At 39.6% G+C, this 27315-nt stretch overlaps 1 protein-coding gene across 5 annotated transcripts; it reads left to right on the top strand.

The window, feature by feature from the left end:
* Positions 1-4140: 4140 nt before the first annotated feature.
* Positions 4141-26014, top strand: IRAK1BP1 (interleukin 1 receptor associated kinase 1 binding protein 1). Of its 5 annotated transcripts, none has more exons than XM_057494314.1 (5): positions 4141-4475; positions 10260-10325; positions 22275-22405; positions 22510-22700; positions 24822-26014. In XM_057494314.1, the coding sequence occupies exons 1-5, from the start codon at positions 4161-4163 to the stop codon at positions 24944-24946; spliced, it is 828 nt and encodes a 275-aa protein (XP_057350297.1). In that variant the 5' UTR covers positions 4141-4160; the 3' UTR covers positions 24947-26014. The 5 variants fall into 5 exon arrangements, with proteins under 5 accessions (XP_057350297.1, XP_057350299.1, XP_057350298.1 ...); XM_057494316.1 differs by lacking the exon at positions 24822-26014 and adding an exon at positions 23009-23130; XM_057494315.1 differs by lacking the exon at positions 10260-10325.
* The last annotated feature ends 1301 nt before the right edge of the window (positions 26015-27315 follow it).

Genomic DNA, 27315 nt, shown 5'->3' with positions numbered 1-27315 from the left:
CCCAGCCTGACAAGATGATGTGGTGGGTGGCAGAGCACATTTGTTTACCTAGGAGAAGAGGAATGCACTTGAGAACACTTTCTCATGACTAATGCGTAATGTCAGGGTGAAGACGTGATCACTAGACTTGGGAGCTCTGTTCAAGGAAAGCGTGTGACACAAGTAAGTGACTGGCAGAAGTGACCAGGGACACAGCACCCCCTGCGCTCACTGTCCTGCTTACCTGATCATTTAAGGGACCAGAAAATAAACATCTGCAACACAAACCTGGATATAACAAGGCAAGAAGGAGAGCTCCAGTGTCTAGGGTATTTGTGAGATAAGGTAGGATATTATCTCCCTTCATATCTGGAAAGCCTGAATCCAATTACTTTTTCTCAAAACAAAAACACTACAGACATTATTAACAAGTGTTTATCTCCTTCTCCTTCTCCCTTCTCTATTCTCTCACGGATCCCTTAACCTTTTGTCATCCTATTTCTGGTGAAAAATTCTTTGAAGGTCACTAACATTCTTCTAAATTGTATATTCCATAAATCTATCTCCATCCTCAATTTTTGCCAAATGATACCTGTCTGTATCATCTGATATTATTAATCAACTTTCCCTTTTTGAAAAATGTCACATCCTGCAGACATAGATGTTGCTCCACAGCATTGTGCTACCTTGACCTTCCTCCCACCTCTTTGAGCCTCCTTTTCTGCCTTTGATTTCTTCATTTCATACACATTTTCCATACATAACTAACAACAAAGTATTACAACAAAATCTAAAGTAATTCAGTCTCTCTAATCTCTTTCTGAACAAATCAAGAACCTTGAGATGCTTTAACCAAATGCAATGAATGTTTCTCCTCCTCTTTTGTTACAATAACCTAGAGTTTTTTTAGTTTCAGTTTTTGTTGACCACCCAAAAACAACATGAAATCATTTCCAATAAGTAATTAAATTAAGTGTCTGGATACATGCTGTCAATTTCTGCAACTGTTGTTTCTTCTATGCAATTCCTTCCTTTGGACTTATTAATATATTACAGAGGCATCTTCTATAATAGTTCAGTGAGAGTGTAGGTGGTGAACTCCCTGAAGTCTTTGTGTGTCTGAAAATATATCTATTTTTTCCTCATTCTTGATGGATGGTTTGATACACATTTCTTGGTTAATTTTTCTTTTTCCCTCAGCATTTAGAATGTATTGCTCCACTCTGTCCTGACATCTTTTATGAGATGTTTGGAATTGTCCATCATGAGCTGGATCCTGTCAGGCACTCCAAATCTGAAGCAGGTAGCCTAGTAGAAATCAACCAAAAGGTGCAAATAGTGTATCTGGGACACCAAGCATGAGCAAGACCAGAGGAAACAGGCCAGCTACGTGAGCAGGTGACCCAGACCCCCATGCCCCCCACCAAGGTTGCGCCAGAACAGCATTCACAGCTTGCACCAGTGGTGATATGGGGGTCCCTATATGAACAGTGAGAGGGGGAAGAACAGGCCCAAGCTCTTGTGAACAGGTTTATGGGCAGGCTGGCTCCACAAGCAGGTTCCAGTCAGAAACGGAAATTAGCTGCATGCCAGAATCACTCAGGGTGTCCTTGAATGGCAGTGGAGAGAAAAATTTTCTGAAAAGGTGAACCCTGTGGTGTACACCCAATGACCCACTTTTGTGTGGAACTCTGTAAATACCTTAAGGCTGAAAGCTATACAAGTTAGCTTTGAATTCTAGTGTTAAGTGACACTCAGTCAAGTTACTTAGGCAAAAAAATTAATAAAAGAGAGTGGGATTTTACAAGGATACAGGAATATTTTACAGCACTCCAGGCAGAAACGAAACCAGGCCTAAGAAAAAGTTCTAGAAACAGAGACCGGTACTGCATCGGGCCTCTGCCTCTACATCGCCTCTGGACCTCTCCGAACATGTGATCTCCTCTTCCTCTCATGTGCTCTATACATTTCCTGCTTCTGTACTAGAAATGGTGTGTGGAAATGGCTGATGTACATACATTTATCTGTAAGTTTTATATGTATATGTGAATGTATGTCATGATCCACCATCTGAGAAAATGAATTTTTAAAATTTGGTGTAAACTTAGATTCCCATGTCTAGAAACAAACAAAAACCTCTAACTGGTCCAGTTTGAGTCATGTGCCTATTCTGAGTCTGGTCAAATTGTATAAAGTACAGAGTTATCTTGCTTTAAATGTTGCTCTAGGCTTAGCCTTGACTCTGAGGGAGAACCAGGCCACTGGGAGCTGAGCTGAGCAGACACACCTGTCACCCTCGTTCCTTCTCCCAGGTATCCAGGCTGAAAACCACCATCAGCTGGAGCTTCTCCTCCCCTTTGTTTACTATATAGCTCTGTCATCAAGAACTCTTCCATTCTTTTTTAAAAAATTACTTTCATCTATTCCATCTCCATTTCCTCTGCCTTATTATTTGCCAAAATCACAGCTCAAAAAAAGGATATTTCACTATAGTTAAATTTATATTTCTTCAACTACTGGTGAGAATAAACATTTTTCACTTTTTTCTTCATCTTACAGACTGTTAGTATTTCTGCTTTATTGTTATGTCTTATAGACTGAATCATGCTGCCCATGTCCCAACTCATATGTTGAAGCACTAACTCCGAATGTGTTTAAAGATACAGTCTTTAAAGAGGAAACTAAGATTAAACGAGGCCATAAGAGTAGTGCTCTCAACCAGAACTAATGTTCCTGTAAGAGGAAGGAGCACCAGGGATGCCGCCCGCCTAGGAAGGCCCTGTGAGGACAGTGAGGCGGTTGTGTGCAGGCAAGGGAGACACCCAACGGTCAGCACCTTGACCTTGAACCTCCAGCCCCCAGAACCAAGAGAAAGTAAACCTCTACCAAGCCACCAGCCTGCGGCATTCAGTTAGGGAAGCCCTAGCCCACTAATAGTTTGTCTCCGCAACCTTTATCCATTTTCATTTAATTTTCTCCTGGTAAGAGCTCTCTAAACATTAAGGCTATTAGCCTTTTATACAAAATAAATGTTACAAATTTTTTTCCCAATTTATTTGCCCCCCCTCGCCTTTTGTTTTTATAAACTCAAGTTTTTTTAGTACAAATTTTTCAGTCTTCTTATAGTTGCTGCTTTTTGAAACTGTGCTTAGAAAGTGCCTCCCATTCCCAGTTATATTTATCCTGACCTATGCCTTCTTCCAATTATTTTTCTGATGTAACTTACAGATAAATTCCTTTCCAAACAGCTTAACTACTATTCCTTAACTTACTCATTTTCCTATCTATTTGGAACCTAGTTTTATATCCTAAACGCTTATATGCACTTAAGACTCCTGTTGCGTTTACTTATGACATTCATACATTCAATAATTTATTTTGCAGGTCATATTGTTCCACATTTATCACTGGGGAAAGAGAAGTTTCCACCTTCTCAAGAAACTATTTTGAGTGTATCAAGTTAAAAAAAAAATGGGAAAAAGTTTTTGAATCAAAACACCGTGATTGTTCTCAGCTAACAATAAACATCAAAATACATAAAATTACTTAAACAAGGTGATGAGCCAAATGGAGGGAACATGAAAACCATCTGATTTAAAGTACCTTAAAAGGAAAAAACGATGAACTACATGAGAGTTGTGTATGGGTTTTTTCAGGTTTTAGACAGTAATCGTGCTTTTGAATCGGCTGCTCGAATTCCTTTTTATTTCCTCACGGGAGGGGAGGGCCGGACACGCTCACGGCTCGGCGGCGGCAGGAAGGCCCACGCGGCGGGTCGGCGGGGCCGGGCTCCCCCTGAACGCGGGGCGCGCACGCGAGGCCACGGCCGTTCGGGGCCCTTCGGGGGCGAGGGCGGCCAGAGCGCCGGCCGCCGCTGTTGGCTCGCGGCCCCGGCTCGGGAGGCCCCGGCGCTCGGCCCCGGGACCCAGGCCCCGCCGGCGAGGGCGCCGCGGCACCAACCCCGCTGCGCACGAGGTGGCGGCGCCAGAACGACACGCGGGGACGGCGGAGCGCCCACGACCACCTCGGCCGACACCCGAGAGCGGCGACGCTACGCCTCCACCACAGACCCCGCGCGCCCATCCCGGCGTCCTCCGCGCCGCGCGCACGCGCCCTGGCGCGCCTTGGCCCGTGCGGCCGCCGTCCTGTCTGAGGCGCTGGGGAACCCGGCCGCCGCCGGCATGTCGCTACAGCAGGCCCCTCAGTCCCGGGTGTTCGTGGAACTGGTTCCCTGGGCCGACCGGGGCCGGGAGAACCACCCGGTCTCGGCCTCAGAGACGCTGCCCGGCCTCCACCGCCCGCCGTCCTCGGCGGCGGCCCCCACTGCGCCCCGCGAGGTTCACGTCAGCGGCAGCGCGGAGGTGTCTGCGGGCCCCGACCGGGCGCGGGTGGCAGTGCGGCTGAGCAGCACCAAGGCGGCGGCAGCCGAGGCCCGGCGGAGCGTGGGCCGCCGCCTGGACTACGTCACGCAGAGCCTGCGGCGGCAGGGCGTGCAGGTGAGCGCGCGGCGGGCGGGGGCGCGGGCAGGGCGTGCAGGTGGGCGGGCGGGGGCGCGGAGGGGTCCCCGGCCCGGGTCCGCGCCTGCCCTCCTCGGAGGCGCGCTCAGTGGCGGCCGCTGCGACTGGTGAGATAAAAAAATCGAGGGAAGCTTTGTCTGTCGACACTTGCTGCAGTAACGATTTTTAACCGTGACGTGAGGAGCTGTTAAACGGGAAACGTCAGATATAAACGCTCACTTTTTGTTTTTATTCTCACCACGGAATCCGCAAGTAAAAAGCACAGCCAGACGCGCAGAGCTTTGCCAGGAGCGGCCCTTCGGTATTTTTCAAACACTAACGGGGGTTGGGGTGGAAGGGTGTTCATCCATTTCAGTAAAAGATTTCTCAAAACTTTTTAGTTTTAACTTAAAAAAAATAAGCCAGCATAGTGTAGATGCCACATTTATGAAACACCTAACCTGACGAGAGATGTCCATGAAGCAAATCAGTAATTAAACCTTATCATTATTAGCCTACTTAGGAAAAGAAAAATGAAAGAACCAGCCTATTTAATCCGCACAACAGCCCTATTAGGCAGACCTTAATAGCCTTATTTGCAGATTTTAAAGAGGTTAAGCAATGATCTGAACTTTAGCCGGGGTAGTATTTGAAGTCCTGTACTCCTGACACTTAGATGTGATTTGCTTCTATGACAGGCTCCATAGAATGAAAGGAAATTGGATACGACAGAATGGGTCAACTACCGGAATTCCTTCATTTTACTGAGTAGGACTCGACATGCCAGAATTGTAGTTTACCCAGGGTTAACATTGAACTCATGAAAGTGCTTCCAGTCTATTAGAAATGACCCTCAAAAAAGCAAGTCCTTAATGAGAAAATCATTTGTAGTGCATTTAAAGAGAGTTATTCTAAAAATTATTTGAAAACGATATCTGTAAAGGATTTTAGTCTAGAAGAATTCAAATGCTAATCACAATGTGAATAAAATGAGTTAAGGTGTAAAAAACATGTCCGCAAAAAATTGCTGTCCTGTTTGAATAATACAACAAATTCTTAAGCTATTTACATAAAATGTACACTGAGCTCTCATGGCTATAACTTCTACATAAAACAAAATGAATTGCTACATTCAACTTATAGTGGTTAAATTAAGATTTAGTGCTCAAGGCAAACATACAAAGGTTCGTAATCTCTCAACTATCTGTGATGGAGGAAAGCAGGCATGTAGATAATTTGTTCAGTAGAAAATACCAAAAAATCATTTATACTACTTTTCAGGACAAATAATGAGTCTTCACAAAATCTTTAGTTCATTTTAAACTTTGTGATCTTGGGTTTATATGTATCAGTCCCCTGTTGAAAGGGCTCCTTATATTCCTTTGTTTAATAGATGGACCCTAGTTAGCATATCCGGGTGTATCTCTACCCTCATTTATTCGCTGACTCCTGTTATTTCTCATTTAAGAACAAGCCCCTGCTCACCTTGGCATTCCTTTCCCAACATGATACTACACCCTGCAATACCACACTCCACTCCCATTTGTAATATAACTTAATAAAACTCTGTATTATAATTGTTTTACTTGGCTCTCCTCATTATTATAAACCTCTGGAGAGCAAAACCATTTTGCTCTTGTTTGCTCTGCATTCATGGGATATTCTTTACACATGTTACATAACATAATGTATACTTAGAAAATAGTTTTTGAATGACTAAAAAGAAAATGAAGCACTAAGTGAATAAACTATTAGTTCAACTATATTACAGATTATGCATAGTTTTATGATCCCAAATTTTCATATGTGAAAGTATAACCCTCATTTTAGTATTGTTTTCATGGAAAAATGTATTAAAATTCTAAGCATTATTTACTCAACCATCCAACATTTACTAAGCATCCCCTATCACTGTTCATTTTTAAATAGCACTTAATATACTGTGTAATTGTTTTCTGGTTTGTGTGCCCTCCCCATAGGCTGTAAGCTCCAAGATTTGCATACTTTTAATTATATTTTTTCAGTAAGTGTATAATGGATACTTCAAGCATGTTGCTAGGCACCAGAAATAGAACATGAGTAAAACTTAAGCACTGTGATGAACAGTCTCATACAGAATTGACTAATACGTTACATGTCGTGATGAGACTATACACATGATGCAATGGAGTTAAGAAACGAAGTACTGTTTATTTTACTTGAGGAATTCTGGAAGGATTTCATAGTGGAAGTGACAAATCTTAAACAATGGCTGAAGGGAGAGCCTTGCAGTCTCACCAGAGTTCAGCAGGTGAATATGTCCAGAGCACTTTATGCAGATGCAGTACATTATGGCTAGGACACAGGAGTACGGGGCCTGGAGAACGTGGAGGGGAACCCAGACTGCAGAGCACAGAAGAAGGCCCTGTGTGTCACCATGAACAGACACTTCACCAAAAAAGATGGCAGATCAACACATGAAAAGAGTATGTATTTTCTCAACACATTGTTCTTAGGGAAATGTAAATTACAACCACAAGGAGATACACTATGCACCTATTAGAATGGCTAAATTCCATTATCACTCATGATAACAAATACTGGCAAAGATAGCAACAGAAATACTCGTTCCTTGTGATGAGACTGAAAAATGGCACAACTACTTGGAATGCCACCTTACAGTTTATTATGGAGTTAAACATAGTCTCACTGAAGGAACCATTAACTCACACAAAAGAATGGAAAGCTTACATTCACATAAAAATTTGCACATGGATGTTTATAGTGGCTTTATTCATCTATCACTAAACTGGAAGCAACTAAGATGTCATCAGCAGGGAATTGGATAAACTAGTACATCCATGCATTGGAATACTATTCAGCAATAAACAAGTAGAAGCTTTTGATTCTCAGAACAGCATGATGAATATTAGATGTATGTGATAAGTGAAAGTTAATCCAGATCCAGAAGGTGTGTATTTTATGATCTATTCATGTGACATTCAGGAAAAGCCAAAAAGCTATAGGATTCTTTGTGGTACTAGGTTGGTGAATACATAAGTGTGCATTTGTCAAAACCCACAGAGCTGAAAAGCACAAAGACTGAAGATTAATGTATGCAAATTTTGAAAAAAGAATCAGTCCTGGACAGAATCCAGACTGTGAAAAGTGAACCTAACTGTTTTACAAATGAATGTAACTGCAGTGAACACGGGGTTTGGGAGTGAGGAATCTCCTAAGTAACTTTTGGAAAATGATGTTTTGGCTAGAAACTAAGGATACAGATGAAAGATACATAAACACTACAGTTGGTAAATTTGTTTTCCAAGGGGATACTAGTTAACAATTCTGAAACTACTTTATATGTGTACTAAACTTGAATATGAGAGTGGTTGGTGGGTGATGAGTGCCAAGTTTCTCACTATTGGAGAGGGAAGTTACTGATAAGGGAAGGTTATAGAGTGAACTCTGTGGTTCAGAATTAAGTCGGAAACATCACTATGAACTCATGTTTGGCTTAGTATATATTGAGATGGATAGACATAGAAACAATTGTAGGTGTACGTGTATACATGAGTTTGTACACATACATATTTTACCAGACTGCCCACTAAGAGGGCCTACAGGGAGTGACTCCAGTGGAGTGAGCACAGAACCCAGATCATAGTTCTAAATACCAATTCAAAGAAAGGGCTAGGCAAGAAACTACAACATAAGGCAGAAAGTACGGAAATATTCAAAAAATAAAAGGACGGGGGTATGTCAAAGGGATATGGGAGACAACCTGAAAGAAATCCCAACAGCTAGAGCTAGAACTATTTGAGCAACAACATTAATAACAGAGCATTTATTGAATGAATGTGGGCTGGACTTAGTAACTTGCCCTTGATGAATAAAGCATGGAAAGGGAAAAATGGTGACTACACTGGGGGACCTTGGCAGACACAGCCTTAACCACGTGATCAAGGTTAATGTCCTGAGTGATGTCTTGTGGATCTCATGTACCTGCTGACATGTCGTGATGAGAATGGCACTTCACCTTTCTGATGTTCTTTCCCAAAACCTAGCATCCTGGTCTGACACAGGAAATTCAGAGAAACCCAGATTGAGGGCCTTCCTTTAAAATACCTGACCAAAACTTTCAAGGTTTATATTATGCAGAAAAGTTCTAAAAAAAACTTTAACCTGAAAATCTGAACTGAAATTCCAGTTATAGCTCTGATGTCTGCCACTCTCATGAAAATATTAATGCATTTTTTAATGATAAAGGTTATACCTGCTCATTGTAGAAAATTTAGAATACAGATTAATATAAAACAGTACTGTATATATTATTTGTCATCAGCTCTTTCACTTAATGTGAAAGGTCTGTCATTTAATATTTTATAATATAAACACATCTTTTTTTGGATGTCTTCATATTTTCCCACTTCATAAATATATATCAAACCTCTGATTGAAAAATTATTAGAGAAATAATTTCAGGAGGGGTAGCTGGAAAGATAGTATCTTTTATTGCTACACTTACCAGTGTTATTGTTTTTATAAAAATCACGTGCTAATTAAAGAAAATTAATACTGAGAGAAAAGAACAAGAAGTAATGTCTCCAAATCCCATGTTAATATTTCAGTAAACATTTTACTAAATCATCTGTCAATGCATATAAATCTATCTAGATCCATGTATAATAGAGACCTTTTCATAAATGAAATTATGTTCTATATTGCTGTTCTGTAACCTATAATTTTAAATTTACAGGTAAGTTGCTGAGATAGTAGAGTGAGTTCCCATATCCTCTGCATAATATAAATCTCTTGAAATTAGTGTTATCTTAAAATTCATGTGTAGCTAAATCCCCTATGAAATAACTTACAATTAAATCATTATTGGGCATAATAATCCTTATATTTATTTGGCATCTATTTTGGAAGATACAAAAGAATAGTAAACTGTAGGTCTGCCTGTCCCCAAGGAGAGCAGGTAAAGAGTTTATTTCACTAAATTTGAAAATCTTCTTGAAAAATGCATAAGAAATTTAACTTTTGCATCAGAATTATGTATCCAGAGAATCAAAAAGCATTACTGTTACTTTTCTAAAAACAAACTAGTCTGGGTCAGCATTGCAAGAAACATTTACATCAGTTTTATTCAGGTGGCAATTAACTGCTACTTGCCCCTTGGTATTCTATAGCATGTACATTTGCTGAGTGCCTTCTCTTTCAAGCACATTATATAAACTTTTCATTAAATTCTCAAAACAATTCTATATAGTATACATGTATTAGCTTAATTTCATAAATGCAGAAACTAAGATTCAAAACGGTTGAGTGCCTTGCCCAAGTTGCATATGATAGGTATTCAAACTATAGGTATTCAGTTACTTGTAAACTGAACATTTTTAAAACCCTAACACTCCTGTAACATTCAGAATGCTTTATTTACAAATAATTCCCTATATATATATATATATATATATAAAATTCCATATATACATATAAATTCCATATATATATATGTATACACACACACACACACACACTGCACCATAAGTGCATAATTTCTATACAAGCTAATGTGAAAATTACTATAAATGAAGTGACAATTATGAAATTTTCAACAAATATCTGTAGGCTTCTGAATTTATGTTATTTTCAGGAAAGTTTTAGAACATTAGGCAAACCAATTCTTTCTGCAGTTTTTGTCATTCTAATTTTAGTTAAGTTGAGGTTTCTACTTCACGTTTTAGTGTACTATATGTCACAGCCAAACATTTAGTAATCATACTCTTGTACTTTTTGTTTCAGGCAGAAAATGTAACTGTGATGAAAGATTTTAGAAGAGTGGAAAATGCTTATCACATGGAAGCAGAGGTATACACTTAAATAATTGGAAACAGCATGACTTTGTGGGATAATTTTAATTTATTTTTATTACTGAATTTAAATGTATAGGAGAGACGCTTCTCATGTATTGAGAAAGATTATTTTTCACAAAATCATTGGAGTTAACATCTGTGATATTTTAAAATAAAGTTAATGAGATTTATTTAAAAGAAATCATTTTAATATCAATAATACTTCAGTTTAAAAAGTGAAAAAAAATAAAATCATTTTGAAATGGAATAAAAATAACAAGGGGGAAGTAGCAGTTAAATGCCACCTGAATAAAATTTTAGTAGTTTTGTCACTTAGCAATAAATACTACAGGAAAGAAATTTCTTCTCCTCAGATAAAAACCTAATTAAGAAAGTCATAAGAATTGAAACACTTTTCAACATTCTTTTGCTTCACATTGCAATTTTATTATGTTATGGTTAAGGGTATTTAAAAATAAAAACTCAAACTTTGCATAAATTAAAGAGCAAAATATTTTCTGGGCACTCAATAACATTTAAATGTCCTGAGTAATGTCGACAACTGCCTATACTCTTTACTTCCCCTTAAAGGTTTTCTGATCAGGGTGTATGAAGTCAAACCGCATTACTCTGGTAGTTACAGGACTTCTCTGCTTCCGAGTCCAAGTATCTTGGAATATGTGCTTGTTTAGTCCATGCACCTGCTTGCCACAGGACACCAACAAGAACAGGTTAGAGTGGAATCTCGTTTATTCAGCCAGAAAATCTTTGACTTTAGAGATGGGAAATACTTAAAGGAATCACCTACCTGTCAGGCAGGTGATACCTTTCTAATTTTAAAAGTATGGCTTTAGGCCCAGATCCTCTCAAAGACTGTATTACAAGGCTTCGAATGGGAGTTAGAATCCTGGCTTACCTTTTAAGAGAGTGCAGTACGTGCACCGTCACCCCAATGCTACTTCAATAGTTTTGTGATTTCTCCACTTAAAATTTAACTTTCTCAAAGAATTTTTTAATTACGTGTAATGATTTTAGGGATCCATTTGGCAAACGCTTTTTTGTGGTAGTGGAGACCAAAATGCACTTTTCAAACCAGGATGAAGGGCAGTCAAGGAAGAGTCCCTGCTGGAGAGGCCAGAGCTGGGGGTCGTTCCAGCTCCCCTCCGGGAGTTACTACCTATTAGGACCCAGGTAATAGGGACTGGCTCGGGTTATCTCGGTTAGTGGGATTTTTTATGAGGGTGCACCAGAAAGTAAGGAGGGAAGGAACAGTCCTCGCGAACACACAGGCTTCTGGAAGACTGGAACCGTCTGCAGACCGAGCTGTTCCAAGGACTGACCGTACAGGTGCAGAGCTGCTCGTTCTGTGCAAGGCCAGACTAAACAAGGGCTTGGCCAAACCCTGCTCCTCTTCCTTCTGCCAGCCTTGCCTTTTCAATGTCTTACATGCTAATTTCTTGAGAGAATCTGGTTATATTTTGCACTGGACCCCATCACACAGTCCAGTGCCCTTAGGTCAGCATCACCGGTCGGCAGAGACCATGTGGTGGAGTCAAGGTACCAAGTATGTCAACCTGCATAAGGACCGGTTTGCGGCTTTATGGCTGTGGATGGAGCCAACACCAAAAGCTGATGTCTAACATACACCAACATTCTCACGGATAGTTAAATATATAGAATAAGATTAGATGGTACAACACTGCTTTTCACAGGATATCTGAAATTTTAAGCCTGAAAGGCATTTTAGAGATTTTTTATCTAACATCCCACCTACCTGCAGCTTCTCCTTATTTTAAGGGTAATAATGAAAGTTAGAAATGATCTAAGTGGCTTTTTAAGGGTGCGTAAATGGTTGTGTGTGTGGGGAAAGCAGTTAGATTAAAACCTTGGCTTTGCGATCCCTGTGTCTCTGCTCTCGCCACATCTTGTGTTTCCCCGTCATAACCTCAGTGTCAGGAAGGATTTTAAAAGCCTGGGATATAAGAGGCATTCAGAAGTGTTCACTGAATAAACAAAGTAGTCTGACCACTCATGCAGTTTTCCCCTCCTTTCCTCATGTTTGCCACATGTCAGGTGTTTTCCATACAGTGTGTCAACCTAATTTGTTTTAACTCCTCATTTTTGTGGTGAAAACATTTTATACATGTATAGGCATGAATATAAAAGGCCCATTCCACTTTCAGACATCTAATCAATACAAAATTTTCTAACATTAAACCAGAACTGACTCACTAGTTCTCGTCCATTGTAAGCAGTGTAGGTCTCCGAGAACAAGACGAGGCTGGTGATTCTTGTGAGTTTCATGCTTGAAGGTCAGTATCATACTGATGCTTCTTTTTCTTCTCCAAGGATAAGAATCCTCAGTTTCTGTGCCCACTTCTTATAAGAAACTATCTGGCTAGCCATTCCCTCCTAAAGCATCCACAACTGCTGTGCCCTCCTTTGGCCGCATTAGCCAAAGGAGACCATCTCCTCCATCTTCTGGAATGTCACTTCTCATGATGCACCAGAAGCCTGTGTCTCACTGTCCCTGCCGGTGAGCTGCCTTCGCAATCAGTTCTGACATCTACAGGGGGGTCTCTGTCAGGATGCTTCTAAGTCATATTTCTCCTGTCACACTTGGTTATTGCAGTTTCAAAATGAAGTATGGGAGTCTGTATTTCTCACTGACCGGTATTCCCATCCTGTTAGAATCTTGTTGGATCTTGATTTTATTAAGCATGTTTTACATTTAGTCCTGCCATCTTTATGTCCCCTGCTGATCTGGTCATCACTGTGCCCCTCTGTGTAATTAGTTAAACATTAATAAATAAAAATTATTTTAAAATTAATGTTAATTAAAAGTAATGCAGTAAAAATACTGAGTAGGAGTAATCAATTATGAACCTAACTAATAGTACTGTCATGAATGAAGACTATATGTCAGCATATCCTAAGACTTGTCTAAATATCCAGGTAAAATATAAACCCCTTTGGCTACAGTATTTATCTGATAACCTATCAAGCAGGAAGTCAAGTTTAGTGTATTATGACGCATTCTTAATGCTCCCAAATTTCCATGCTCAGTAGATTGGCCTTTGGATAGAAAGAATTTCGCAGTGGTTCAGAAGGTACAGATCAGAAGAAGGGTATAGAAGGGTATGGAGTTGGTGAACTTCACTGTCAGGAATAAAAGCAAAGCTGAAGTCAGATGGATTTTCTACTTAACATCTGTCCCATCAAGAAACTCAGTAATCTGAGTCTGAATATATGATTTCAAGGCCCTTAAAAGATTTCTAGTCTTAAATTCCTGTGTACTTATTTTGCTATTCCCTGAATGCCTTTCTGGAGGAGCATTAAAAATGAGAAGCCCCATGTTCTTATTTCCAGAGACAGGGACAAGGAAGCCAGGAGACTAAAGGGAAAGAAAAGCTAGCTGTGGCCGCATCAGAGAGAAAAGACGTGCAAAGTGGACTTTTTTTCTTTCCTCATCTCCTACAGACTAATTTTTAAAATAATCTATTCTAGAATCTTGCTTGGAATTAAAAGGTGTCCAGCCCACTAGACTATAGCTGGTTCAGTTCATTAGAACTACAAGTATTTTTGAAGAAGCTCTTGACCTATTTCTTTATGGTAATTGAGAGTAACAATTCAGAAGTCTCATGAGCAGAACATCTTTTAATAAACTTAGATTAGATTTATCCAGGAGACAAATTCATTGAAACACTTGAAACCTCACAAATTTGGGATTCAGTTTCTCCTTTAGTATTGAAATTGCCAAAGTCCAGGAGATTCTTCTTAATCAAAGTGATGTGAAGCACTTACATGATAACATCAATCTGTTTTATAATTTAATACAGCTAGCACAGAGTAGTGTGTAAATCTGTGTGTGTATATATACATTTGTTATCACAATATTTTACCTTGATGAAACATAAAAAGAGCACTCCGAATATGATACATGAATCCTCAAAATTTTATCTTTAATTAGTAGTCAAAAATTTTTATCCTGAACACCTCTCTTTAAAAATTGTGATGCAACATCTGCATGCTCCAATAAAGTGATTGCTTCATTCACTTGGCTTTCTATCTGGCTGTAAATTGCTGAATTTAAAGGAGAAGTTCAGAGCATTGGCAGGCTTAAAAAAGGAGTTCTTGAACTGTCAGGAAATGCAGAATATAGTTTTATCCTACCAAATTTACTTCTTGTTAATTTTTAACACAAATACTCCATAAACTATCATTTCCCCATGGTTTGGGACAGGGACAAAGAGCTGATAATTCTGTTGACAATGTCTATGTACTTCTAAAAGCTACATCTGCTGACTTTTTAGTCATAGTAATGACAAGAGGGATGCAGGACAGAGGAAGTCTTGTTTGAGCAGCTGTTGGGCTGATCTCAGCAGGCAGCTTTCCTGTTATTTATGGAAACAGCAAGCAGGCACCACATATTTACCCTGATTCCCTGGAAATAGGTTTGCCTCAAATGACTTGGGGTGAGAGGAAATGGGGAGGAAAGAACTAGTATCTTTTTTGCCACCTGCTCAGGAGTTTTCACGTCCTTCCTTCCTTATGTCCTTTTCCTTAGCAAAGAATACCAAGATGCATTAAAAAGATGTTGCATGTTTCCTAGGAAAGCAGGTGTATTTCTATAAATCTTTTAAGCAAACTTAGGAGTAAACACCAGTTTTTAAAGAGGACTTTTCTTCCTGCTTTTAAATTAATTCCTCTTCCATTTTAATCTCATGTGACACCTACTGGTATTGCCATTTTGAGGAGCTATTTGGTAAAAAGAACTACCGCTATCTAAAGTCTCTGACATTTTGTTCAGGCACTGCTTTATGGCAGGGGATCTATAAGGCTACTCCATGCAGTTTCATGAAATTCAAAAGGCAGTCATCAGCTGATAGTTCTGACTCCTATTAAGTCAAAGTACCATTTGAGTTACTTTTTTTCTCTTTACCTTCTTTCCTAAAATCTTAACAGGGTTGGGGATCTACAGTCAGTCAATGTTCAGGAAAAATAAGTATTGTAGTATAGTGTAAAGTTGGTTATTGTAAGTTTTATAACCACTCCAATTGATCGTGCTACCCTAATATAAAGGTAGACTGAAGCTGCAGCTGTCGAGGGCCTATTACTGCCATTGCTGATTTGCCAGAAAAATGCCTGGAAGAGCCCCACTTCAAGAATGAATTTTAAGAAAATTTAAACTGTATTCTAAAATAATAATAAGCATGTGGCATTTCAGACTATTCCTGAAATATGTATTTAACAATGTATAGTGAAAATAAAAAACTGAATTAGTTGGGGAACAAACCTAAGATGCTCTAACAAATGACCCAAAACACAGACAGGCTGGAACAAGATCCGAATTCCTCTCCGCACACACCGAGAGGTGGCCGGCCAGCCCGGTGCCAGGCGAGCTCGGGCCCTGCCAGCGGCTCCCGGCTGTTGCGCCCGCAGTGCTGCAGTTCTCGCCGCCGCACCACGTCTGCCTCCCGACCAGGGAGAGAGGAGAAAGGCGGCGGGACCGAGCCTGCTCCCGCCCGGGGACTGACCCATCAGGCCGCGTCCATCACTTTAGTCAGAACCCAGCCGCGTCTAGTTCACGGGACACTTGGAAATGCAGACGGTGGCCGACGCCCGGCTGCCCCTCAGGAGTTCTGTCACTGAGGAGGAAAGGGGCAGCGTCTTGGTGCCGGTGTCGGCGTGCCGGGGCGGCCACGACAGAGCACCACAGACGGGGCGGCCGAGACGACAGGGATGTCTTCTCTCTTGGCCCTGGAGGACGGGGGCCTGGAGCAGGGCGGTTTCCGGGGAGCTCCCCGGCCTGCAGATGGGACCTTCTCACTGTGTCCGCACGTGGTGGAGAGAAAGCTTGCAGGTTCTCTGCTCTCTCTTCTCAGGAAGCCACTAATCCTGTTGGACCAGAGCCCAGTCCTATGACTGCATTTGACCTTAATTACCTCCGTAAAGGCCCCATCTCCAGATACAGTCACACTGGAGGTCGGGGCTTCAACATGTGAATTTTGGGGAGATACAAACATGCAGTCCATAATAGTGCACCAATTAGGATTCTCTGTCAAACTGACCTGTTCAGGGGTTAGACCTAGAATCTTGGTTTCATTTGCATCCTGGCATATGGAATTACACAGCTACTGGTTATACAGACCTGTAATAAATAATTCAATTTACTGTCTCTCCAGATCACCCTATGTTCTAGATTGGAAGAAACTGGAAGTCCTAAATTACATATATGTGTCAGTGGTAGTAAAAAGTATGTGTCAAATTTTATATTTTGAGGAAATTTATGGCATCTTCAGTACAAATCTAAGTAAAAGTTTTTACTTTGTTATTTTTCAGAAATGCCCATCATGCAGCTCAGTTTTTTTCCTCATGAACATTCAGCTTTCCCATTATTTCAATCTCGTGGATAAAAACAGAATGCAAAATTTTATAAAGCTTATCAGCAGAGATTTTAAGAAATTATTTTTGTTTTAAGATACCTATTAGAGTAGACCTCAGAATGATTTTTAAAAATAAAATAGATTTCAAGGGTACCTGCAGAGTAAGGAATTGCTTTTGTTGACACTTAGCACTCGTTATGCTCAATCACTTTAATCTCCATGCAGAGAAACTGCTTTTTGAACTCTCAAATTTAGTCAGCTTACAGCTTCAACAGAGGCACTGTAAATCCTGCCGTGTCTCATTCTGCAAAGCCGGACACACTCCTCGTGTCAGGCAGTGGGACTGAGAGCCGCCAAGACAGCTGGGATCTGTAGGGCAGTGCACTGGGGAGCAGGGGCTACACAGAATTCCTCAGAGAACTACAGAGGGAGCCTCCCAAGCAGTCAGCCAAACGCTGGAGTAGGGCACCAGTCAGACCAGAAAATCTCACAACTCCTGGGGCATGAGGTGGGGTGTACAGAAGGGTCTTGCCTCACTGGGCTGGAGGGGAGTAATTAGCCCTAGATTGAACATTATTCCAGTCCCACCTAACACAACTTAAAAGCAAACCCAAAGAGATCAGTTCCCAAGTTAACTGAGTCCTACAACAAATAAAGAATATTTATAGAAATACAAAAATATCCAACATCCAGTAAATTCAAAAAGAATTATCAGGCATGCAAAATACCAGAAAAGTAAAACCCATAATATGGAGAAAAATTAATTCAAACCAACCCAGAACTGAAACAGATGTTAGAATTAACAGACAAAACCATTGAAGTTATTATAAAATTGACATTAATACAAATTAATGTAACATAAACTAAAATTATTATAACTTGTATTTCATATGTTCAGAAGTTAAGTAGAGACATGGAGGATCTTAAAAGACCCAAATTGAACTGCTGGAGATGAAAACTACAATATGCGAGATGTACACTGAAGAGTATTAACAGCAAATGGGACAATGAACGAGGCAAGCTTAGTGGACTTGAAGACAGTGCTGGGAGAGCCAACCAGAGCGAGACGCAGAGGCACCCGAGGCAGTGAGCTGCGAGAGCTCCCAGGGCCCATGTGCGCATGACTGCAGTCCCGACGGACAGAAGCGTGGGGTACAACAGAAATATCTGAAGAAATAATGGCCTCAAATTTCTGAACTTAATGATATTTATAAACCCACAAATCTAAAAAGTTCAACTAACCCTAAGCACAAGAAGTATGAAAGCTATGCCAGTGCATATTATAATCACATTGCTAAGACCAGTGCTAAATCTTAACAGCTGGAGGAAAAAAGACACACACCAAGGAACAACAGTAAGATAGATTTCTTGTTGAAAACAATGGGAACAAAAAGCCAGGTGGAGCAACATTGCAGTACTAAAAGAAAAATAATTGTCGGCCTGTATCCAGCAAAAATACTGCTCGAATCAAAGGCCAATGGCAGACTTTCTCAGAAAGCTGAAAGAACCTATAGACCTGCACTGCAAGAAACTGCTTATAAATCTGCACAGAAGAAGAAAATGGTGACTATGTAGGTGAACACGTATTTTCTCTTATCATCTCTGTATCTCTATATAAAGAAAATTATATAAAGATAATTGACTGTTTAAACAAATATAATGATGAACTGTACAGATTATAACATATGTGAAAGTAAGACATACAACGGCAACAGCATGAATGAAGGCCAAGAAAGAAAGAGGATGATATTGTGATGTTCTGTGTGGAACAGCACCTCCTGAAGGGAGACAGACCACAGCCCTGAAGCAAACACTGCAATGACAAAAAGGAGTCACGTCAAATAAGCCAATGAAGCATATCAAATAGAATATGAAAATATACTCAATCCAAGAAAAAAGCAGAGCAAGAGGAACACAAAGTATGAAACAAATAGAAAATAGCAAGATCAGAGGCTTAAACTTAAGCATATCAATAATCGCATTATAAATGTTCTCAATACCTCCATTAAAAGGCAGCCTGAAACACTGCAGAAAAGGCAAACCTCACATACAAGCTGCCTGTAGTAAACATGCCTGAAATATAGACACTGAATGGTTAAAAGTAACAGGAGACTTTGTGTTTCCTCTTCTGCATGTAGGAAGGGGTAGTCACCACTAATCCTATCAAAAAGTGAAGAGCTGAACAAACCGAAAAAGCAATCACTCTTTTAGGATCTGTAAGAGAGGTAAGGACACAGGGCAAGTAGCTGCCCCCAAATCAGAGTGGGGGGTTCCAATGCAGTGCGTCACGGCTACCAGAGCAGAGAGACTACAGAAACCACCTCGGGAACCAGGGCCCAGGTAGGAAAACCTGAACTATTGTACAGCCCATTCCCGGAGCACCCATGTGGTGACTGAGAATTGGAACTCTAGGGGACCCAGCCATAGAGGGACCCACTTCTGTGAGACTTGCTTCCGTGAGCTCTGCCAGGTTTTCACAGTAAACATGGGAGAAAACATCCCTACTATGTCTGGCAGAGGGAGGGAAAAGGAGCCATTGTGATATTTGCCAGAACACAGTTCTTAGCAAAGTCTGCCCTCAGGAGAAACGAGTCAGAGCGTAACCTGCTGGTGTATTGTCGGGTCCAACTTATCTGAGGGAAGAAAATATAGAAGCCCAGCCGTTCTCTCCTATGTGAGAAGGGCTGGGAGGGCAGAGAGCAAACCTGAGAAACGCCTGGGAAGTTCAGTCTGGAGGCACTGGCCCTCTGAAAACAGCCTGAGTCACAGGACAATGGAGCGCTCCCCCTCCCCACGCCGCACCACTACGTGACTGAAGTCCCTTCACACTGCGGCCTGTCCAGCTACCAAGAACACTGCGAGGCCACCGAAAGGCAAAAGCACGATTTGGAGACGCAGCATGACGTGGCAGGGATGTGGGAAAACACGTCAGGCAGAATTTGAAATAACTGTGATTACTGTGCAATGAATAAGTGGACATCATGCAGAAACAGACGGACAATATAAGCAGAGATGGGAAGCCTGGGAGAGAGCCAAGGAGGAGTGCTGGGAATGAAAGGCGTGTGGCACAGACGGACCCCCCGAGGGCACCCAGCTGAGGAAGCAGTGTCTGGGCTTGAGGGCATCTCGACAAAAAGAAAAAAAATCAGAAACCAAGAAAAACAATATCCAAGGACTGTGGGACTGCAGCAGGCATGACAGACACATAATGGAGTCACCAGAGGAGGAGAAAGCAAGGAACAGAAGAAATCCTTGACACAGTGGTAACAGACACTTTCCCAAAATTCACGTCAGACGCCGATCCACACTCCAGGAAACTCGAAAACCAAACAGGGTAAATGCCAAGTAACTATAGCCGGGCATATGTATCATCCTTAAACTACAGAAGATCAGAGGTGAAGAGGAAGTTCTGAAAGTCAGAGGCGAGCACCTTAGCTCTGGAGGGGCAAACAAAGGCCAGAGCCCCTGCGGAGCCCCCCTCAGAGGCCGTGCACGCAGAGGGTGGAGTGGAAGACTTAGGGTGTAAGGAGAAAGGAACACATCGACCGGGAATTCTGTACCCTGTGAAATTATCCTTCAAAAGTGAAGGAGAAATAGACTTTCTCCGGCAAACAAAAAAGAAAATTTGTTGCCATTAGGCCAGCCTTGCAATATATGTCAAAAGAAGTTCTTCAGAGAGAAGGAATACATGAATGTAAAATAAAAACCTTATTTTTCTTACTCTAAACTGATCTAACAGATAAGTTTTCAAAGTAATGACAACAGTGTATTCAAGTGTGGGTGCTTGTGTGTATTTCTAATATATACTTAACGTGTGCTATCATATAAGTGACATGAGTCACAGGAATGATATAGCAACTAACACAAAGGTCTTAGGAAAATCCCCCAAATATTAGGTATTTAAATACATACTTTTCAGAAGCCCATGAGTTCAAAGTAGAAATTGAAAGAGAAAAATTAGAAAGTACATCAATTTAAGGGGGAAATAACACCAATGCTATATAAACTTTTCCAGAAAATGAAAAAGAGGGAATACCTCGCCACTCATTATGTGGGGCCAGCAAATAACAAAACCAGCAGGGGAAAAAAACATGACAAAGAAAACTATAGACCAATATCCATCATAAACGTTGTTCAAAAATTAGAAACAATTTTAGCAAATCAAATCCAAATAAAGGATAATATATAATGACCAAGTATGGTTCATCCCAGGAATGAAAGGTTGATTAACATCAAACCTTAGTTTATCATATTAACAAAGGAAAAAAATCCCATATGATCATCTCAGTAGCTGCAGAAAAAGCATTTAACAAAATCCAACATGCGTTCTTCATAAAAATTCTCAGCAAATTAAGAATAGTAAGGAACTTCCTCAAACTGATAATCAATGAAAAATCTACAGCTGACATACATAATGATGAAACACTGAACGCTCTGAGCCTGAGATCAGGAACAAGACAAAACGCCAGATCCCAGGACTTCCATCCACATGCACAGAAGCTCTAACCGGCGCAGGCAGTCAGGAGAAAACGGCCACCAGACTGGAAAGTAGGAAGAAAACTGTCTTTATTCAGGGACAATGTGACTTTGCATGTAGACAGTCAGATGGACCTACAAAAAAGCTATTAGAATAAACATCAAAAAATCTGTTTTTAAAAATGTGACAGACCTGTATGCTGAAAACTATAAAACATTGCTAAAAAACATTAAAGACCTAAATAAATGGAGAAACAAACCTTCTTTGTGATTTGGAAGATTCACTATCATTAAGAGGTCTGTTCTTCCTTAACTGATCTATATATAGATTCATTGCAAGTCCAATCAAAATCCCAGTCAGCTTTTTTAAAAAACAGATTGACAAGCTGATTGTAAAATACATTACTTAGTTATTATTGAAATCAGGTAGAATACTAGTCCTCACTAATAACATTTAGGCTTAAAGGCATTGTAATAAGATGACTCAGGAGATCACCTCACCCCTTTTTCTCTTCACTATCCAGCCTACTCTCCTGTTTTTGTATTTTTTGTTTTATATATATATATATATATATGCTCCCTTAAGGTTAAGAGGTTTGGTCTGCTTCCATAAAAAGTTTTAAGACTGCAGTTACAAAGTATTGCAGAATATAAGGAATGCTCCCACCTATTTAAAGGCAGAGGACATAGTGCAACAGCTGAGCCTCCCCTGGACGTAAGTATGGGGAGAAGTATCATAGCTCAGGGCCAGCTGTGAAGTGTGATGCAATTCCTGCTACTCAGGAAGAATGGCAAAGATTTGACTAAGGAGCCATGAAAAATGTATTAGGGTTAGAATTCAGCCCAACAGTAAAGCTGAAGGGGAAACCCAATTCATTCAGAGATTGTCCCTTTACTGGTTTAAAATGAAATTTTAAATATTCACTATTAGATAAATTATAAGATTCATAAGCAAAAATAAATCTAATAAAATAACTTAGTTTAAGTATGAAGTGGACTTACCTGTTACATGTAAAATGACCCTGTAATTTAACTGTACATTTTCAACTCACATAATAATGGATCGGGCATGAAAATAATTTCAGGTGTCATTTCATTTACAGGTCTGCATTACATTTACTGAATTTGGGAAAATGCAAAATATCTGTAACTTCCTTGTTGAAAAGCTAGACAGCTCTGTTGTCATCAGCCAGCCCCAGTTCTATCATACTCCAGGTTCTGTTGAGAACCTTCGGTAAGTTAAGTACATCTTTTAACTAAATTATCAATTAAGCAACAGTATGCAGTGCTACAGTTCATTCCATGTCATATTGATAATCTCTGCATCTAACTCTTGAGACGGCAGGCCTGTCTTGTTGCTGTCGAGAATGCACAGCGCAAAGCTCAAGAAGTCTGTAACCTCGTTGGCCAAACGCTAGGAATGCCTTTATTAATCAAGGAGGAAGAGACCAGAGAATGGGAAGGCCAAACAGATGATCATCAGCCATCTGGACTCTCACATTCACTGACTGTACACCAGAAAGTCCAAGGTGCCACAATACATGCTGCTTCAAAAGTGTTTATAACTTTTGAAGTAAAGGGCAAAGAGAAAAAAAAAAGGCATCTCTGAAATTCCAGCCAAAATATACTGTATCTGTTTTTACACTTTTATAATGTTTGCTTTGTCCTGAACATATATATATTGTATATAAAGTGTTTCTCCCCCCAAAAAATATGTTTACCTTCTATTTTAAGAACTTATGGGAAGTACTCTGGAAATAAATGTTATATGCGCACACTTGCATATTGACAATTCATACAAGTGCGTGTGTGAGTAATTTTTATATTTCCCCCACAGGAGGGAATGCCCAAACAGTTATTGGCATGATTCCTAACACTAACAGAGGATGAACTGATGAGCAAGGCATAACTTCTGATAAAAGGGTGATGAAGCTTACTAGGAAAATGTTTTGATGCAGAAATAAATGACAGTACACAGGCCAGCCCTCTTCACCAGCGCTCTATGATTATACCAGCACTCTCCAACACAAACGGAATGCAAGCCATAGGAGCAGTTTAAAATTTCCTAGTGGACTCAATTTAAAAAAGTAAAAAGTAGGCAATTGAAACTAATTTTAGTGTTTTACTTAACCCAGTATATCCAAAATATTATCATTTCAGCATATAATCAATATTTTAAAAATAGGTAATGGATAGTTTGTTTTTTATACTAAGTCTTCCAAATCCAGTGTATATTTTATATTACATCACATCTCAGTTCATACTCTAACTTTCATTAGAAATACTTGATCTGTGTTTGTTTCCTAAAATATAGTTGAAAAACTAAGATTCACATATCCACATTGTCCCAAACATGCTTTAAAAAATCTAGTAATTAAGTATCAGTTTTTAAATTAAAACTTTTTTTAATTTAAAATTCAGTTCCTTGGTTGGTCACATTTCAGATGTAGGCACACCTCAGAGAAATCACAGGATTTGTTCCAGATCAGGACAATAAAGCGATTATCACCATGAAGGAATTTTTTGGTTGCCCAGAGTATATAGAATTTGTGTTTACACTACACTGTAGCCTATTATAAGTGCAATGGCTTTATGTCTAAAACAATGTACACACCTTAATTCAGAAACACTATTGCTAAAAAATGCTAACCATATCTGAGCTTTCAGTAAGTTGTAATCACTTATCACAGATCAAATACAAATACAGTAATAGTGAAAAATAACTTGCTCTATGCAGGCTTGCCATAAACCTTCAATTTGTAAAAAACACAGTATCTGTAGTGCACAATAAAGTGGAGTGTGTTAACATAAGGTATGCCTGCACTCCCAGACAGCCAAGTCCCTTGTGGGTGGTCACCAGTGCCCCTCAGAATGAACAAATGCTGGCTTAGGGCTTCAATAATAATGGTGAAAAATCAGAAAGATTAAGCAGAAACATTTTTGCTATGCCAAGTTTAAGGTTTATCAGGGTTTCATGTGCTCAATACAATTAGTAAGACAGTATGAGTGAACCAAAAACTAAAATTAGTTTCTACACTAAGGTGAAAAGCCCAGGTGAGGAGAAAGTGCTGATCTAAATGATCCTGAGGCAATTCTGTGCTCCCTGAATCAAACAAACGTCCTCCAAATACCATGTTACTTACCGTCTATCACTTGTCCTCTCCCCTTTTCCCCTACAAACAGTTGTGGACAAAGATTCAAAAACAGATATACTTCACACATGCATTAGCTTTTACACTGATCACACTAATTATGTCCTAATTACTTTTTATCTGTCTCTAAGCAAGACTATGAACTTCTCAAAAACAGGGTTATGTCTTACTAAACATTGCTTTTCCCAGTATCTGGCTAGTAAAAGGCTAGGAAAAGGAGAAGCTAGCTGTCAAGTAGTTTGCCTTATTCTCAAATCAGGGACACAGCATGGATAGCAGAGAGCCTGAATGTGGGTACAAGGAGGTGGGAAAGGTGAATGCGGAGCGCTGATTCCAGAAGTATGTGCAAACTGTTTTTTGTGCATTTTATCTCTAGTAAGCATGCTTTTCTCTCCAAAGCTTAGCTTTCACAGAAAAGAAGTCTGTGGCTATGCAACATACATTTTTTTTGTCTGAACCAGTTTCTTAAATTGTCTTACAGTCTACTTTCATTTTCAGCTCACCAGTCAGCATTAAGTACATATGCGTGCCCTGATTTCCTGTCACACGCGTGTCACCATGCCACCACACTCCTCGCAGAAGCTGTGACGCCCACTCAGGGAGAGCTGCTCTTGGAACTCTGACCACAACCGCTGTGAAACTCCATCTAACACCTTCAGTTAACTTACAACTTTCAATAAACAGATGCTCAAATTGAATTTTTCCACTAGCATTAATTTTACTTGTAAAGCCTATTTTAGAAAATCATGATTGTACTTGATAACAATAGTGAATTTGTACCTCATATAAAAAGTTTTTATGCTTTTTCCTTTTACTGAGTCATATTTCCTTAATTCCATTTAAGAAGAACTAGTATAATCAATAGGTCAATGCAAACCCAAGTAAGTAAATAGCATCAAAAGATTTTTTCTTGGTTTATGCTAAATTAACGATGAAAAGTCTAAGGTGGTATATTCTATATTGAGTTGGGGGTAAAGTGTAATTAACTCAAAGTTGACTGTCAAGCAAATAAGAGACAAAATGATTTTTAATATACAAATGTTTCAGTAGCTCAGTGCCTACAAAGCAAGCATAACTTCCTTCATGTTCACTGTACCTAAAAAATGATAAAGATGCAGCAATACAGACTGATAATGTGCCACCAAGAAACCAATATGAATGTGCAGCTGTGGAACCTTCAAAAAACTGATTTTCTATTTGAAGAATGATTATATTGGTTTCATTCTGTAGGAAATGTTGAGATTTCATAGTATCCCAAAATGTTATTACTACTGAGCATTACATTCATTTAAAATGCTGAGAATTATGAATGCCCTCTCCTCTTCCTGCCCTTGTCCACATTACAGATCACACCATGAATGCACCCTCTCTGGCCACAGTCAAGTAGCCCAGAAGCCTGCACGTAAGTGCCCTGTTTGGAGTCTGCAGTATCCCAGGGCAGACAGCTTCTAGGTCTTGCCACAAAGAGGTGAATTACCCTGGAGAGGTTTTCATGACTAATTTGGAAAAAAGTGGATTACATGTTTAAAAACTATTATCAAATCTTAGTAACAGTGATAGAAACTCAGGTTTGTTACCTACATCGTTATTCTTTTATCATACTCTGTCCAAAATGTATCCCCCTTTCTGGCCAACCCTAAAATAATCTGGGACAAATATTGGAATAAATTTTGTTACCTAATTATTTCTTACAGTTTTTCTCATTCTTTTTTTGTAGAAAAATCTGATGGAAATGTCAAAAATAAAATATTTTTATTTTCAAGATTTGAAATGGAGTTTTGAAAAATCTTAAATTTGTAGACTCCGTTAAACCATTCTGTTTACTAGATGTCTGTGGTCAGTTGTATGCCTATGCCAGTAATTATTTTCAAACCACTTTTCACTCCCAGGTGGTCTCGATGCTTCTAAATTTATGGCTTTACACTGTTATCTGAAAAACTACATAAACATGTATATGTAAGGATTCAGATACATAGATATATAATTTACCAAAATAAAGGGATTACTCCTTTGCCATACCTCCATTAGTACTAACACTATAGTTTAAAGAAAATGAATCTGCCTCCTCTTTTTAAATAGGAAGTGATTATCCCTCCTTTTAGCTCCCTGGTGGTCTTTAAAATATTTATGCAGGAATAACATGGACTTAATAAGTATACTGTTATAACTTAATAATATTAAGTAACTACTAGAAGCCTGGCAAATCTTCCAGATGGTCAGAAAAGACCTTTCCTAACTTCACTTTATACACAGTATCTTAATTCAAAATATATTTGCAAAATATGTATGTGCAAATCAGGAATCAGATTAGGACTCAAAAGGCAAAAGTTGAAAGCAGACATATCATATAATCGTATCCTACCTTGTCGTTAATAGCCAATTCTTCATGTGAGTCATCCATGCCTTCGCTCCCTGGTAGAATCATATAAAGCCATCCCAACAGTCAGAAAGCCTTCAAAATAAATAAAATGCCTATTAGAACAACAAATGGCATTATACATATTAATATACAGCCAATGATGTGGCTTTAATATAGCTAGCTATCATCTCTAAGGAATTGTCTTTCCTCCAACCACATTGATGTTATCTGTATAAAGGTAAGAGAAAATAGACCTGTCTCATGAAACAAAAGTATTGTGAACCAAATAGTAGAGTCTTGGAGTAAAAAATCCAGATATGGGAACCAAAAAACTGACCACATCCTCTTCCTCAGTCCTCACTGATATGACACAAGGTGTCCGTTTGAAATAGCAAGAACAATTCTGATTTCTTTCCCCTTGGTAAGGATGAATACATACCAACAGAGCTGAAAGCAAGATTTTATGTATGCTGAAATAAACTTCCCTCTGATATATGGAGGCTGAATATTCCTTTTTCTGAATAATATGGTCTCTTTTCCAACTGTATAGGGAAATGACAAATGAAAGTCGACAAAGAACAGACTAATATCCCTTTTCCTACATCCTCAGTCTTGCTTCATTTTTCTTAAGAT

The sequence above is a fragment of the Manis pentadactyla genome, chromosome 16 (genome assembly GCF_030020395.1).
Source record: "Manis pentadactyla isolate mManPen7 chromosome 16, mManPen7.hap1, whole genome shotgun sequence".
Taxonomy (NCBI): domain Eukaryota; kingdom Metazoa; phylum Chordata; class Mammalia; order Pholidota; family Manidae; genus Manis; species Manis pentadactyla.
Note: the sequence above shows the minus strand (reverse complement) of the source record. Positions and strands in the feature narration are given on the sequence as shown.